General features: G+C 40.6%; 1 protein-coding gene and 1 pseudogene across 1 annotated transcript in view; both read left to right on the top strand.

Moving 5' to 3' along the window:
- Positions 1 to 14660, top strand: part of ME3 (malic enzyme 3, NADP(+)-dependent, mitochondrial) — a 189255-nt gene that overhangs the window by 154627 nt on the left and 19968 nt on the right. Inside the window, exon 7 of the mRNA XM_004683273.2 lies at positions 14299 to 14408. Coding sequence (XP_004683330.1) covers positions 14299 to 14408 — 110 coding nt within the window. The remainder of the gene's footprint in view (positions 1 to 14298; positions 14409 to 14660) is intronic.
- LOC101620547 lies at positions 1951 to 2712 on the top strand (annotated as a pseudogene).

The following is a 14660-nucleotide window of genomic DNA, read 5'->3' as shown; positions in this document are numbered from 1 at the left end:
TTAGGACTCAGAGCTGCCATTCCCCAGTATGCTGTACATGCAGGGTTCTGACACCCCCAGCCTGGGACCCTGACCCCAAGACAGCTAAGGAGCTGGAAAGGGAGATGCAAATGCATTTGTTAGATAAACACACCTGTGACTATCTCCCTCAAGCAATTTCCTATAAAAGCTTCCTATAGATGGACAGAAAGTCACATCTCCCCACAATAAATATGTCTATGTTTTGGAATTTGACATTTTTAATTTGTCCCAAGAAAGGATGCAGTTTTCTGGCAAAAAAAAAAAAAATAGTAGCATCAGGTTCTATAGTCAGCTGTCAGAAACTGAGCTTTATTTCACCACTGAAGATTGAAAACTCGTCCTGGAAGTCCTGGGAAAGCTGGAAGCAGAAACAAACAAACAAAAAAAATCATGCATTTCCAGCAAAAAGAAAAAATTACAAATCTAAAGATGTATTTTGAATACATGACATGACACTCCACTGAAAACTCTAGAGATTCAAAGGAAATAAAATCATGGGTCATGCCATCAAGAATCTAGATACCTTCCACAAAGACAACATTTTCAACAGGAAATAATTAAAGTGAAGACTTCATCTGTTTGGCATTGATTTTTGGCTTAATTGGAATTCAGAGAAAGGAAGAATCAGGGATAGTTAAGAACAGATGGAAATTGTATTGATTCAGAACTGAATCTGAGGAAGCAGGTGGAGGACATACACATGCAGAAAAAGCAAGGGTTGTGCAAATGTTTCTGAAGACTGACCCCACAAGAGGAGAAGGTATATAGTTTCAGAATAAGATTTAATAGGAGAGGATAGCCCTTAATACACCTCCAAACCAAACAGGAGGGTGTACAGATTCAAGGTGGAAAAGCCTTCACCCATCCAACCCTATGGTTTTTAAACTAAACCCTGGGAAATAATAATGGGACGATAGGAAGAGGAATGTGGAAGAAATCAAAACACCCAGCTTTCATTTCACCACATGTGGATTTAAAATGCACACTTACAATATGCACATATGTCAAAATGCTCAAGTTAAAAAAAAGAACATAAAATGTCCTACCAGTGATATGGTTAGAAAACCTGAAAGAAGGGAAAGTCAAACTTCTCTATAGGAAGATTTCCACAACCACTGTACATGTTCCATGACTCCCTTAAGAGGGAAAAACAAGACCTCAATGAAAATCAATCATGAGCCACATAAAAACAATCCACAATGTGAGAAAATCAGATTCACAGCTAATATGAGAATTAAAACCCCAAGGAAATGGAATATTCTGAGTCACATTCTGCTTTATAGTAAAGCAGTTATAATTAAATGTATTAAACATATATAAGACATATCCATAAGAATGAACACAACATATAAGAATGAATTAATAAGGAAAGTACCTAACACCTTGGGGGGTGGGGGGGAATAATTCATATTTGAAAAAGAACCAAATGCAACTTCTGTAAATGAAAATCAGAGATCTGGAAATCCAGCCCTACATTAGTGTTAAGACAAGACACCATCAGAAAACCCAAATCCTCAAAATGTACTAGCTGCATGTATTCTCACATTCATTGCTACTCCTGGTCATACAGAAGGAAGCAAGGACATCAAAATGTTTGTCAGGAAAGAGTTTTCTAAGCTACTATTGATGAAAAAGACATTCTTGAGGCAAAGAAAAGAGGGGCCAGAGTGGAACCCTCATATCCAAGACTCATCATTCCATGTCAGGAAGGATGTATTAACTCCTAACAAGCCCATGCTATCTGTATTCTCATTTCCTCTTTGTCTTGTTCATTCACACACAGAAACATACACAGCCACATCTTACTCTACTTTCCCTTTTACTTGGTTTAACTAAATTATTTTTACCCTAATGTGATAGCTAGGGGAAAATCCTAAAAACAAATGATTCTTTTAAGGTAAGTATACTCTTCCCCTGCCTAGTGAAGCCATGGCTCATCACGGTTCTAAGAAACATCTGAAGTGAACCGTGTCACCAACGCATTGGATGTTGGATACATGGATGGAAGTGTTTGCTCTTCCTCCATCCACCAGTCCCCACAAGTTGAGCAAATGTCTTCCTAAGGAATAAGTGTGCTCTACCAGGAAAGGAAGTTTGTATGCAGCAGTTCATTAAGACTGATGCAAGGACAACACTGATAGAACCTACCCTGCTGGTATTATGAATGTCATCAGCATTGATAAGACTGGAGAGAATTTCTGACTGATCTATGATACTCAGGGTAGCTTTGCTGTTTATTGCATTGCACCCAAGGATGCTAAGTACAAGCTGTACAAAGTGAGAGAAACACTAGAGGACACCAAAGGAATTCCTTCTCTGGTCACCCATGATGCTAATACCACCTGTTCTCCTGATCTCCTCATTGAGGTGAATAACACCATTCAGATTGATTGGGAAACCAGCAAGATTACAGATTTCAACAAGTTTGACACTGGTGATCTGTGCATGGTAATCAGAAGTATTAACCTGGGAAGAGCTGGTGTAATAAGCAACAGAGAGACATCCTGGTTATTTTGTTTTAGTCCATGTGAACAGTAACAGCTTTATCATCTGCTTTTCTAACTTTTTGTTGTTGTTGTTATATTGCAAACTTAACAAATTGTGGATTTCTTGTCCTCGAGAAAAATGTATCACCTTTTCACTGCTAAAGAGAGAGGGAGGAGATTGGCACCCACACAAAACAGTGGGTGAAGTGTTTATTAGTGACATATTTGGATGAAAGAGTCTTGATACTTAAAAACAATATGACATTATTTAAATATAAATATACTTATATATACATATTTTATATATGTATATGTGTATGCTATGTAAAGAAAGACTATGTTAGGAGATATATAAACCAAACTGTTAGCAGTGAACACAATTAAAGGAAGGTTTTGTCAGGGATTTTTCTTCCAGTGTTATTCATTTCTATGATGTTTGATTGTATATAAGCATTCTCTTGCAGTTAGAAAAAAATAATGGCTTTTTAAATCATGAGTTAGGCAATAATTCTTCCCTACAGACAATTCTTTGACATGTATATACATACATATATATATATACACATATATATATATATGAATTAGCAAGCAAATAAGAGAGCAAACATCCCAATCTTCACCTTCAGTTGACTGAGTGCTGGACTAATGTAATCACCTTCAGATAACAAAGCCATTTGCATACATTAACCCATCTAATGCAATATTAAATTGATACAATTATTGTCCTATTCCATTAAAATAGCAGCTTTAGAGACACATCCTGACTCCTGGCTTTTGGTCCACTGTTGTATGTCAAGCACCCAGATAATTCCTACTACAGCCTGAGTTCCCAGTAAACATGAGTGAATGAATGCACACTACAGGTTAGGCACAGGAAAGTTATGAATCTCACCTAAGTTCATACTAAGCAAATGGTAACACCAAGCTTGAACCTAGATGGTCTTTTCTAGCACCCACCCTCTAACTCGAATACACTCTCTGTTCTTTCCCATGACAGAGAAGACAGTCCATCACACTCCAATCACCTTCTCGAAACAGAAAGTGAGGAGGATAAATGAGAAGACACTCTCTGAAAACTTAGCATACTCGCATCCCCTCTCTGCAGCTTGTTCTAGGGTAGTGTGGTACCCACCAGTTATCACCATCAGGCTTGGAGGGATCTACCATCAACTCCCATTTTTTAAACTCTTTAGCTACTGGTATGATGGATGCATTTCTTTTATTTCCAATGAGATATGACAGGCATATAACATTTTGTAAGTTTAAGTTGTACAGCATGCTGATTGGCTACTGTTATATATTGCTAAGTGATTACCACCACAGCTTAAGCGAAACCTCTAACATGTCTTATACTTATCATTTCTTTAATATGTGGGAGCAGGGGCAAAAGCTTAGTGCTGGCTTCTGATCTTTGAGAGGTCAAAGGTCAGAAGATCAGCACAACCCTCTTACCAGCGCAAGGATTTCTGGCACCATGTGGTCATGTGCGTGCTTGCCCAGGTGCTCCAACAAACCTGGAAATGGAGGAAGAAAGCCATACTCTTCCTGGAATGTTTCTTTTGGGCTCGGATTGCCATCAGAGTGGTGATTGAATAACAACCCCCCAACGCCAGGACCTTTGCTCAAAATTTGCTGCTTCCTGTGACTTTCTTGTTACTCGGTGAAAATTTTCCCCAGAAGGTGAAAAGAAGAGCCACAGGAACCTGCCAGACTGGCTGCCAACACCCCACACCAGGGGACTTTCCAGTGTGGGACCTGGGAAGGGAGGGGCCTAAGACAACCATCCTGGACCCAGTGTGGCCCTGTGCGTGGATCTGTGCCAGATGGAGTTCGGCCACAACTCACTTCAAGACTGCAATCGCTTTCCATTCAGTATTGAAATGTCTGCTTTAAATGACACTGAAATCTGTGCTCTCATTTCCACATTTTGGTTCTGTGTTGTCCCTCAACATTATATAAAAGTCACTGTCCACACTGCTATTTCTACTTGAAGGTAATAATCATGCCTCATTCCACTTGTTTTTCTCAGTACTGGTCAATATTCCTGCTAGCTCCAATTCTTGGCTTCCAGTTTCCTTGCCTATAGAATGGTTTCCCTGTCATCCTTGGAAATCCTCTGTCAACCCCTGGGTCCCCAAAAGAAGTGTTAGCATGTGACCAAGGGGTATCCAGGAACCCCAAACTATTAAGTTGGGGCCTGCCCTCAAAGGGATCCATTCAAAGGCAAAGAGACAGACTGTTAGTGTGAAAGATTTTTAATTGAATTGCTGTGGAGAAAGAAGGAGGAGAAGGGGGAGGGGGAGGCAAGAGGGAGAAAAGGCTGAAGAGCAGTAGGAGGAGGGGGGCGGGGGGGCAGCAGGAGGAAGAGGATCCCAAGTAACAGCAAACTGAAATCACCCATTACCCTGTGGGCAAATGACCAGCCAAACAGAGCTGACCTGAAGCAGGGCTGCTGATTCCCAAGTTTGTCACAGGTCTAAGGAACATCCTGGCAAAGAGCCACAAGAAAGGGTTTATGCAAGTCCCAGAGTGCTGGAACAGAAGAGGGAAAAATACAAAATCTCCTACATAATCCACAATGAGGACAAGATAACTGCTGTTGTCATCTCTGCTAAGGACCAAGAACAGCCTCTCACAGCCTTTCACACATGTGTCTCTTCCCCAACTCTTTCCTCCCGGTGTCTCTACATGACTCTCTCCACATGTCTCCTCCAAGTCACAATGATGACAGTCAAACCAAAGTTCCTCAATCAATCAAAGGTTACCATAAATTTTCTAGAGAAAAAAAAAACATTTAATTACAATCAAAGCTCTGAATAAATTCACCAGCACAATGCTGACAGCCAAACTTTACATTTTTATTTTGATCCCACACTTGGAAGTTTTAAGGTTGCAGAAAAAAGCTTAAATTTCCAATTCCCATGTTGCCCAACATTAAAAGACTTCATGTTCCCAACATCAGTAACTCAGATAAAAGAGAAAAAAAAATTATATTCAATACAAATTTACAGACATACATGCTTCAAATAAATCCAATAAATTTCAAATTAGTTCCCATTAAGTAAAATTATCCTAGAGCATGCTTCTTAAAAGCATTTGTACCAGTTTCCTTTATTTTTCTGATCCTGAAATTTCTCTAGCTGTATCTATACCAGTCTTATGTCCTCTAAAGTCCAGGACAATTAGACACAAAGGAAAGACTTACAGACATACTACATACAGACACAGAAAACTACTTTGGTTTTCATTTATCCCATGTGGACTATTTTATACAATTGCAATCTTACTTGTATTCGCAAAGACAAAGTGTTCCCTCTTTACTTCCTTATAAGCACAAACCCTATTTTCTAAGGCTACATTTTTTCACCATTTTGTGATGAAAAAGCAGTTTTACTCACATTTAAGCAGCCAGGCTGGATGGTTTGTTTTGGTGTGTTTTGCTTTATTATGTTTTGTTTTCACCTAAACCATACATGTGCCTGTAAACAGCCTACAAAAAGAAAAAAAAATAGAAAAAAAACAGAGAAACAGGCCCATAAATAAACAAAACAAAAAAAAAAAACTTGCAAAAATCAATATTAAAAAAAAAAAAAGCCAAAATCAAAACCAGGTTTCTTCCATGGCAATGCTTCGTGACTGTTATTTCTTTGAACATACTGGCACCTCAGAAAAGGCAGTTTCCTGAGGCTGTCCTCCCCAGCCCTGCATCACCAAAGAAATAGTGAGAAAAAAATTTAAAGGCGGGAATTGTTAGAACAACACTCGCCCCTTTATATTTTTACAGACTCTACCACCTGCTCCACACTGTAGAGATCTCTGCCTACTGGCCCCAGTTTGCTATGAACTGGACTTTCTGGGTGGGGATGTGGGGGGGATTATTGGGACGTAAGAGCAGAGCTGAGCACCCAGGGGGACCTATATTACAGAAGGTTTGTGAGTTTATATCTCTTGCTTTTCTGATTTCAACTTGCACACTGATACTGCTGGAAGGAGTCACTTGGAAGGACTTAGAGAAGACATGTGAGCAATGATATGTAGAGATAATTGGAAGAGAAACAGAGAGGCTACTCCAGGCAGAGACACTGACGCCCTCAATCTTCACACCATTATTTTGAATTTGGACTCTCTCCTTTTGTCCCAGCTCTCTGGGATTTGCATAACCCTTTCTTGTAGTTCTTTGCTAGAGTAGTGGCAAACTTCTGGGCCTTGTTGTCGTTGATTTGCTGGACATCTTAATCACTTACCTGCCCTTAGGCACTTAGCTTGTTTACAACCCTTAGCTATTGGAAATAATGTTTCAGTGAACATATTGGTACATATATCTCTTTGAATTAGTATTTTAGTATTCTATGAGTAAATACCCAGACATGATAACTGGATCAGATAAGATAACTGAAATTTCTATTTTTAATATTTTTTAAATCTCCATATTTGTTTTCCATAATAGCTGTACCGATTGACATTCCCCCCAACATCAACAGTTCACTTAACACAGGATTTCTCAGAACCTTGATTACGCAGTGCATATATTTGTATGTATGTAAAGTAACATTTAGAGCTTCTCAAAATTTTAGCCAGAGGATATCTTTCCAAGAGAATCTCAAATGACTAGAGTTTATGGAATATGTAAAATAGAGACTGAAACCTAGAACTTTCATAATTCTGTCAGTTCTAGTTCCTAGAAGGAAAAAGCAAAAGAAACAACTTTACATTGGGTTTCAACTGGCGACTTGCATTTTTACCATGCTCTCTCCTATGTAACTCTCATGTTCTCATGTGAGTGAATGAATGTGTGTGTGTGTGTGTGTGTGTGAGAGAGAGAGAGAGAGAAAGAGAGAGAGAGAGAGAAGAGAAAGTGTGTTTTGAAGAACAGAATGGGCTCCCATGGAAATATAAATGGCAGCTTTTAGTCATTCTGTTTGGAGACAGGCTGGACAAATTCACCTGCTCTCCCTTGCTCCCCATGTTTGTTCAGGCCTGAAAGAGGTCAGCCCCAGGTGTTTGAAGAATGGCAGGTCCTGACCTTTGGAACTGAGAAACTAGGTCTACAACCCATGGAATGTTCTGCTCTCACGACATCCCCAGGCAGCATTCCACTGGTATGTTTGGGGGTAGGGGAGAGAGAACAGAACTCTAGCTCAGAACCTCCTTACCCTTCCAGAGGCTGCTCCTGGGTGGCAGATGCCTGCACTGCTTGTCCTGGCCCGGGGTGCTTCGCAGAGTCACTCACTGCTCATTATTCCTGGCTGCCTCTCGCCTGAGTGTGGGGTGAAAAAATTTAACATCTACCTATCAACCCTGAGATCTCAAGAGAGCCCAGTCGTGGAATGCCCACCCTGGGAGCTCCAAGGCCATTTCCTTGATGAGTCCCCAGGGTCTGGGTCTGGGCAGCCAGCTCTCTGCCTTGGGAGTTGCCTCTTTCTCTTTCGCAGGAACTCTCCACTGGAGAAACATCAGATGTTCCTCAGTCCCTGCCAGGACTCCAAGATGAAAAGTTTAAAAGTGCAGAAGGGGACAGATAAATAGAAACAATATGTTGCAATGCTAAATCAGGAAATTTCCCAGAGCTCAACTTGGTGCCTTAGCTGGGTCCTGTGGGACCGGGGGTCCTGATGCCCCTTTAGGGCTGGCTGGTCTCACCTGGTCTGCTGGGTTCCAGCTCAGAATGACTCCACAGACTCAAAGTTCTTTCTTTGACACTTGAGAATGCTCTGACCTTGGACTGTAGCAATTTTTTCTAAGTGAAGTTCCTAGTGTATTAAGTAGCCTATGCTATCCCAGTCTCTCAGAGCAGGAAACTGAGACCCAGAAAGAAAGGGGGATGGACCACCCAAGACTGTAGGACTTATGTCAGAGATAGAGAACACGCACACCTTTCCTGTCTGCAGACTGTTTTCTTCTCCATTTGATGATTTCTTTCTCAGTAAACAAAGAAACCCAACTTATGTTAAACTTCACTTTATCTTTCACAAGTACATATAAGCTAAGGTATGGTATCATCATATAGACCTGGATTCAGATTCCAGGGCCAGAAATTTCCAATTTCAAGAAAGCAAATAACCCCTGGATAGTAACATAATAATGTTGGGAGGAAAGGGCCAACCCATTTCACATTGGGGTCACCCAGTGACAATATCTGTAGCACAAGATTCCTCCTGAGACAGCACCTTCTTTATGAGATCATGTGAAGATTAGTTGAGAAAAAATATGTAGAGATGCCAGAAAATAAACACTCAATAAAATTTAGCTGTTTTATTACTGTTAGCAATAATCATTTTAGTAAATATGCAAGGCAATTATAATTATCATTTAAATTGACACTGTGATGAAAGTCCCTTACTCATATTTGTATGGAAATGAGGAAAGGTTCTTTTTTACCTACGCTATCTAAATTTCACTTTAAAATGTGCTTTTGTTCTGAATTGGCTTTTAATTGATTTAACAAGTTCACAAACAAGTTCAAGCCCAACTCCTTCATGTTTCCACCCCTTCCTAAAACATGTATTGAGCAATCACAGTATCCATTTATCAAGGTACTCAATCCTTGGACAGATGAACGGGTGGATGGATGGATGGATGGATGGATGGATGGATGGATGGATGGATGGATGGATGGATGGATGGGTGGATGGATGGATGGATGGGTGTATGGGTGGATGGATGGATGGATGGATGGATGGATGGATGGATGGATGGATGGATGGGTGGATGGATGGATGGATGGATGGATGGATTGATAGGTGACTGGACAAATAAATGAACAAATAGCCCACTGGATGGATGGATCATGATGCTAAGAGCAACTGGAGTAACCACAGTTAGTTCAGAATGGAGAGTGGTATGGCTGTGTGAAAAGCCATAAAGAACACAGTGCAGGGTGAAAATGGTGAAGAGTCCAAAGATCTCAATGGAGATGAACAACAGGTGTAGTGGAAGTGAGGAAGGTGGAAATAATGGCTGTGGCCAGAGACTGAAAGAGCAAAGTGATGTTCAGAGTGAGGATGGTTTCTCGTGAGGAGAAGTCCTTGGGCCAGGCCTGGCAAGGGACAGTCATGTGGACAGGAGTCTAGAGGTCTATAATTCTAAGCAAGTGTTTTCAAGCTTAGGCTGTTGGATGGGCAATTCATGTAATCTTTTTTTATTCAATTTCCAGTTAGAAATGACCTAATTTAATGAGGCATTACATTTACTCAAATTGTTCCCTGGAGGCATTCTCTTATATAAAATTGAATTTAATATGAAAGAATAAATAGTGCACTATTTATTTATAATCTGTGCCTTATTTTTATCTGAGTGGTGTTGCTTGAAGGTCATATGTTGGAGGGGGAGCGGGTAATGAGCACTACATTGCTTTGTTGTTGGAACTTCCTGCTCCAGGCTGGTTGTGGAGCAACAGGGGAAATGTGAGGTTCTATAAAGCAAAAGGTCACTGTGACCAAGACATTCTGTTGCTCCCTCTCCATCCAAATACTTGAACTATACACCCTTGAACAAAAATTCACAGTAAATTTTGGTTTGGCAAGCATAACGCAATAATTGTGCAGAGGAGGATTTGTCGTTTTATTTATTGTAGGAGAAGCAAAGGGCTGAATGGGAGTTTAGGAGACGAGGCCTCCCACCACTGATACCGCCATCATCACCTGCTCTGCGACTGAATAATTGTGAAAAGGGTGACATGTGCATTCAGCACCTTACAATATAAAAGTCATCCTCAGACTTTTTCCTCAAACATTATTAAACTGTCAATCATTTACACACTAATTTGAGGAGGACAGCTTCACACCTCCATATGTGTACACGCTTCACTTACCTCCCATCAAAGCTCCCTGCCAATGTCTTATTTCTTCTTTCCCTGTGTGCTTCTCCCTTCACACCTTCCTTCACACTTCCCTCAGGAAACCCTGGCATATTTTTGACAGAGTCTAAGTGTTATTTCTTGTTATACTTTGCCAGTTTGTTTTCTTTTCACAAGTGAACAAAATCACCCGTTAACTGGTTTTCACATTCTGACTTGCTTCACTTAGCATAAGTCCCTCAAGCTCTATCCACATGTCCCCCAAAGGTCACTCTCTCATCTTTTTTTTTTATAACTGAGTAATATACCATGGAGCACATTGTCCACAATTTGTTGTTATTCTTTCTGAATTTGTCTGATGCTCTTTTATTTATCCTTATTTTTTACATTGTAAAATGGTTTATTGAGTTTATAATTTACAAAGCATACAGTTGACCCATTTAAAGTGCACAACTCGCTTTCAGTATATTCTCACACATCAATTCTAGAACATTTTCATTACTCCCAAAAGAAATTTCATATTTCCTAACTGTCAGACCCACTCCCTTCCTTTTCCCAACCATACTTTACTTTCTGTCACAGATTTGCCTGTTCTGGTCTTTTCATGTAAAAGGAATCAATAAAACGTTTCTGCCTGTTTTCACTTAGCATGTTTTCTAAAATCATATATATTGTAGCATCAGAATTTCATTTATTTTTATTTCCAAATAATATTCCACCATATTGATATACCAATTCTTGTTTTTTATATTTAATTTTTTTATTGAGGTAACATTGGTTTCCAACAGGCCCCTCCCCGCCACCTCAGATGCACATAGCCACACCACATCCACCACCACAGTACCCAAGCCCTCTACCACAAGTCCTTTCTGACTTTGCTCCCCGTCCTCCTCTCCCCATCTTGTAGTCTCAATACCGCATTCAGATTTCTAGGATTTATTATTATTTTGCTTTAGTCTGACCCTTTGTGGTTACTCTATATTCCAAATGTTGATCTTTCTCCTTCTGACTTTTTCACTTAGCATTATGCCCTCACTGGGCCATTACAAAGACTACTGACCTTAGCGTAAATTTGTGGGACAATCCCCCACTCTGATGAAGAACTTTTGAAATTTTCAGTGAGCAGTATTTTTCATTTTATTTTTAGTAGCATTAAAGAAAGAGGAATATACAAGCTTCCTTATTAGGCTATGATGTGTTTTGAATCCTCACAACAGTACACACAAAGTGAACTGGCAGATATTATTGTCCCATTTGACAGGTGAGAAACTGAAGCTGAATCTAGAAGTGACATAGTAAAAATCAGTTGTGTATGGAAGTGCCAGTTTGGACCACAGCCTCCTGGCCCTCACCCACCACTCTTGGCACTGGACCACTGTCAATGACATCATCTCATTCCTGTCCCTGTTTATGAAGCCCTGTCCGCACCCCCCAACAACAACTCCACACAACAGGTTTCTGGAAGGACCATGATAGGATTAAATATCTGCCTACCCACTATCTTTTCACTGAACAGGGTTAGTCAAGCACAAAATTATTAAGTTGGAAAAATTATTTTCTGGACCATTTCAACGTGGCTTTTTCCCTCATAGACCTCATCAGAAAGATGCGCAATTAGCCCACCCAATGCCCACCCTTGTCTAGTAAGATCTTAAATCTCCCCACAGCAACTCCCAAGCCAGCCCTTAGCAGTTGGTTCAGGCTGGGAATGACAGGGCATTCTCCTCACTATTGCCCCGCCCTCCTTACTGGCCAGGTAGGCCTTTCTTTCTCAACAAATGTGACCTCTTCTGACTTTGTTAGTTACAAATTGACCCATGAAATGAAATCTATTTTTTTTAAATATCTGCCTACCCACTATCTTTTCACTGAACAGGGTAAGTCAAGCACAAAATTATTAAGTTGGAAAAATTATTTTCTGGACCATTTCAATGTGGCTTTTTCCCTCATAGACCTCATCAGAAAGATGCACAATTAGCCCACCCAATGCCCACCCTTGTCTAGTAAGATCTTAAATCTCCCCACAGCAACTGGGGGGTAATGAACTCTGAATCCTGTGTACACCCCTATATTAAAAATTATATTTTAATACTTATGCTGTCCTTGCATCCAGAAAGTTTTCCAATAAGAGATAAAATATAACAGAACTATCCAAACAAGGACCAAAGGTCAAGAGTGGGATAAGGGAAAGAAGCTATGTACAGGAAGCCTTGACCAAGAAACTACTATAAGGGAGCAAAAAAACTTACCTCTCAGCTTCTTCACAGATCATGTTAACAAGAAAAAGAGATTATAAAGCCAGCTGTGTGTGAGTGTATGTGTGTTTAGGAAAAGCAATCTTTTTCTTGAAATCTGAAGACAATTCCAATGTGGATATTTCAATTATTCATTTTTTAACTTTGATTGAAGTAGCCTTGCATATATGTGGATTTTTAAATAAGGCAATCTAAGCAGTTTCTGCACCTTTTTGCATCCACCAAGGCAGTATCTCAAAGATGCTCAGACTGTCAAAATCAGATTTTTACTGGTGGTCAGTAAAAACAGATTGTTCTACATTGTGGTAAGAATACTGGTAATGAACTCTGAATCCTGTGTACACCCCTATATTATGGTGGTAACTTTGGTTTACAACAATCTTTATACTTTAGAGGTACAGGATCTCCCCCTTCCGGTGTTGTTACATCACAACCTCCAGTAAAATGCCATCTTAAATGTCTTCATTACACACACACAAAGGTAAGTATCTGAGGTGATGGATGTGTTGATCAACTTGATTATGATAATCAGTTCATAAAGTATACCCTCACTAATTATCATATTGTACAACTTAAATACATAAAAACTATCTATGTGTATATATGCATGTATATATGTGTATATACATATATGTGTATATATTTGTAAGTTATACCTCAGGGAAGCTGAAGGAGATAAATGCAGATCCCTGAGCCCTGTGCCACTGAGTGAAAATGGGCCCGGTGGATGTGGGCCCGGTGATCTGCTTTTTAAACAACACACTGATTATTTTTTTATAATAGTTTATTTTTACATGTTTTTATGCATTTTTCCATTTTAGTTGCAATCCCCTTGGGTTTCCCATCACCAAATCACCCATGTGCCATCACTATAGTTCAACACACTGATTCTTATGTGCATGTAAGTTAGACAACAACTTCAATAGGGTTAGTTAACAACAGAAGCTGGGTGTGGTGGCCTTCCCAACCTTTCATCCTTCTTAGAGGAAATAGTTCTGGACCCAGGTCAGTCTCTAGAGGAAATCCAACCCTCAGGATCACCGAGAAAGATACTAGGAGGCCACAGAGGCTCACCAGGCTCTGGTGGTGGAGAGGATTGGCACTCTGCCTGCAGTTGAGTTTGGAGTGAGCTTTCTGCTGGGATTTTTTTTTTTTTTGAATATTTATTTATGCATGCGGAACTGGGGTGCAGGAGTGGTGAGAGGATTCACCAGAGACAGAGTGAGGAGCAGAACAGGCAGATCAAGGAGGTACACTGCTGAGGGGAGCAGCAGGGAGACAGGAGAGTTCTGCTGAGCCATGTGGGTCACCTCTGGGGTTGGGGATCGAACTTGCACTGAATCATCTGTGGTGATAAAGCTTGCGGTGCTGTGCTTTAACCCACTATGCCACCAGGGAGGGCCCTCTGCTGGAATTTTAAATGATTACAGGCCACAAGGAAGGAAGGCTCTATCTCTGCCCTCTTAGCTGCCTGAGAGTCTGCCATCCAGAGCCCATGAGAGCAACAAGCCCACATTAGAGACAATGATATAGGCTTGAAGGACCATAAAGCCACACGCCTCTGCTTTGCCCCTTTCTCCATCTGTGTCCAAATGGTGGGACAGAGCTCAAGAGTCCAGGAGCCAAAAGCCCCAATGAACGAGCCACACTACATATGCACCTTCTGACTGCCCAGCACAGGCTGGAACTGCAAGAGTTCAACCTCAAGGAGGCAATCATGGCTCTGTGTTCTCGCCCACAGGTTTGGAATAAATTGCCTCATCCAGTTTGAAGACTTTGCCAATGCCAATGCCTTCCGTCTGCTCAACAAATACCGCAACAAATACTGCATGTTCAATGATGACATCCAAGGTAGGCGAAAGCCACCAAGGACTAATGCCTCCTCACAGGCTCACCAGATGCCAAAGCAAGCACCTCATAGTTGGTTAGCTGCCTGTCACAGTGGAAGACAGAGCATTACACTGAGGTTCAGCTCCCAGTGACTAATTCTTAGCTCTGTAGCCTTGGATAAGTCCCTTCACTTCTCTAGCTTCAGTTTCCTCATTTATAAACTGGAGAACATTACTGCTGCAGAAAAGAATAAGAATTATAATTGAGTATCTG

The sequence above is a fragment of the Condylura cristata genome, unplaced genomic scaffold (genome assembly GCF_000260355.1).
Source record: "Condylura cristata isolate star-nosed mole 26May11 unplaced genomic scaffold, ConCri1.0 scaffold00015, whole genome shotgun sequence".
NCBI classification, from domain to species: Eukaryota; Metazoa; Chordata; class Mammalia; order Eulipotyphla; family Talpidae; genus Condylura; species Condylura cristata.
This window is presented reverse-complemented; position numbering and strand designations above follow the sequence as displayed.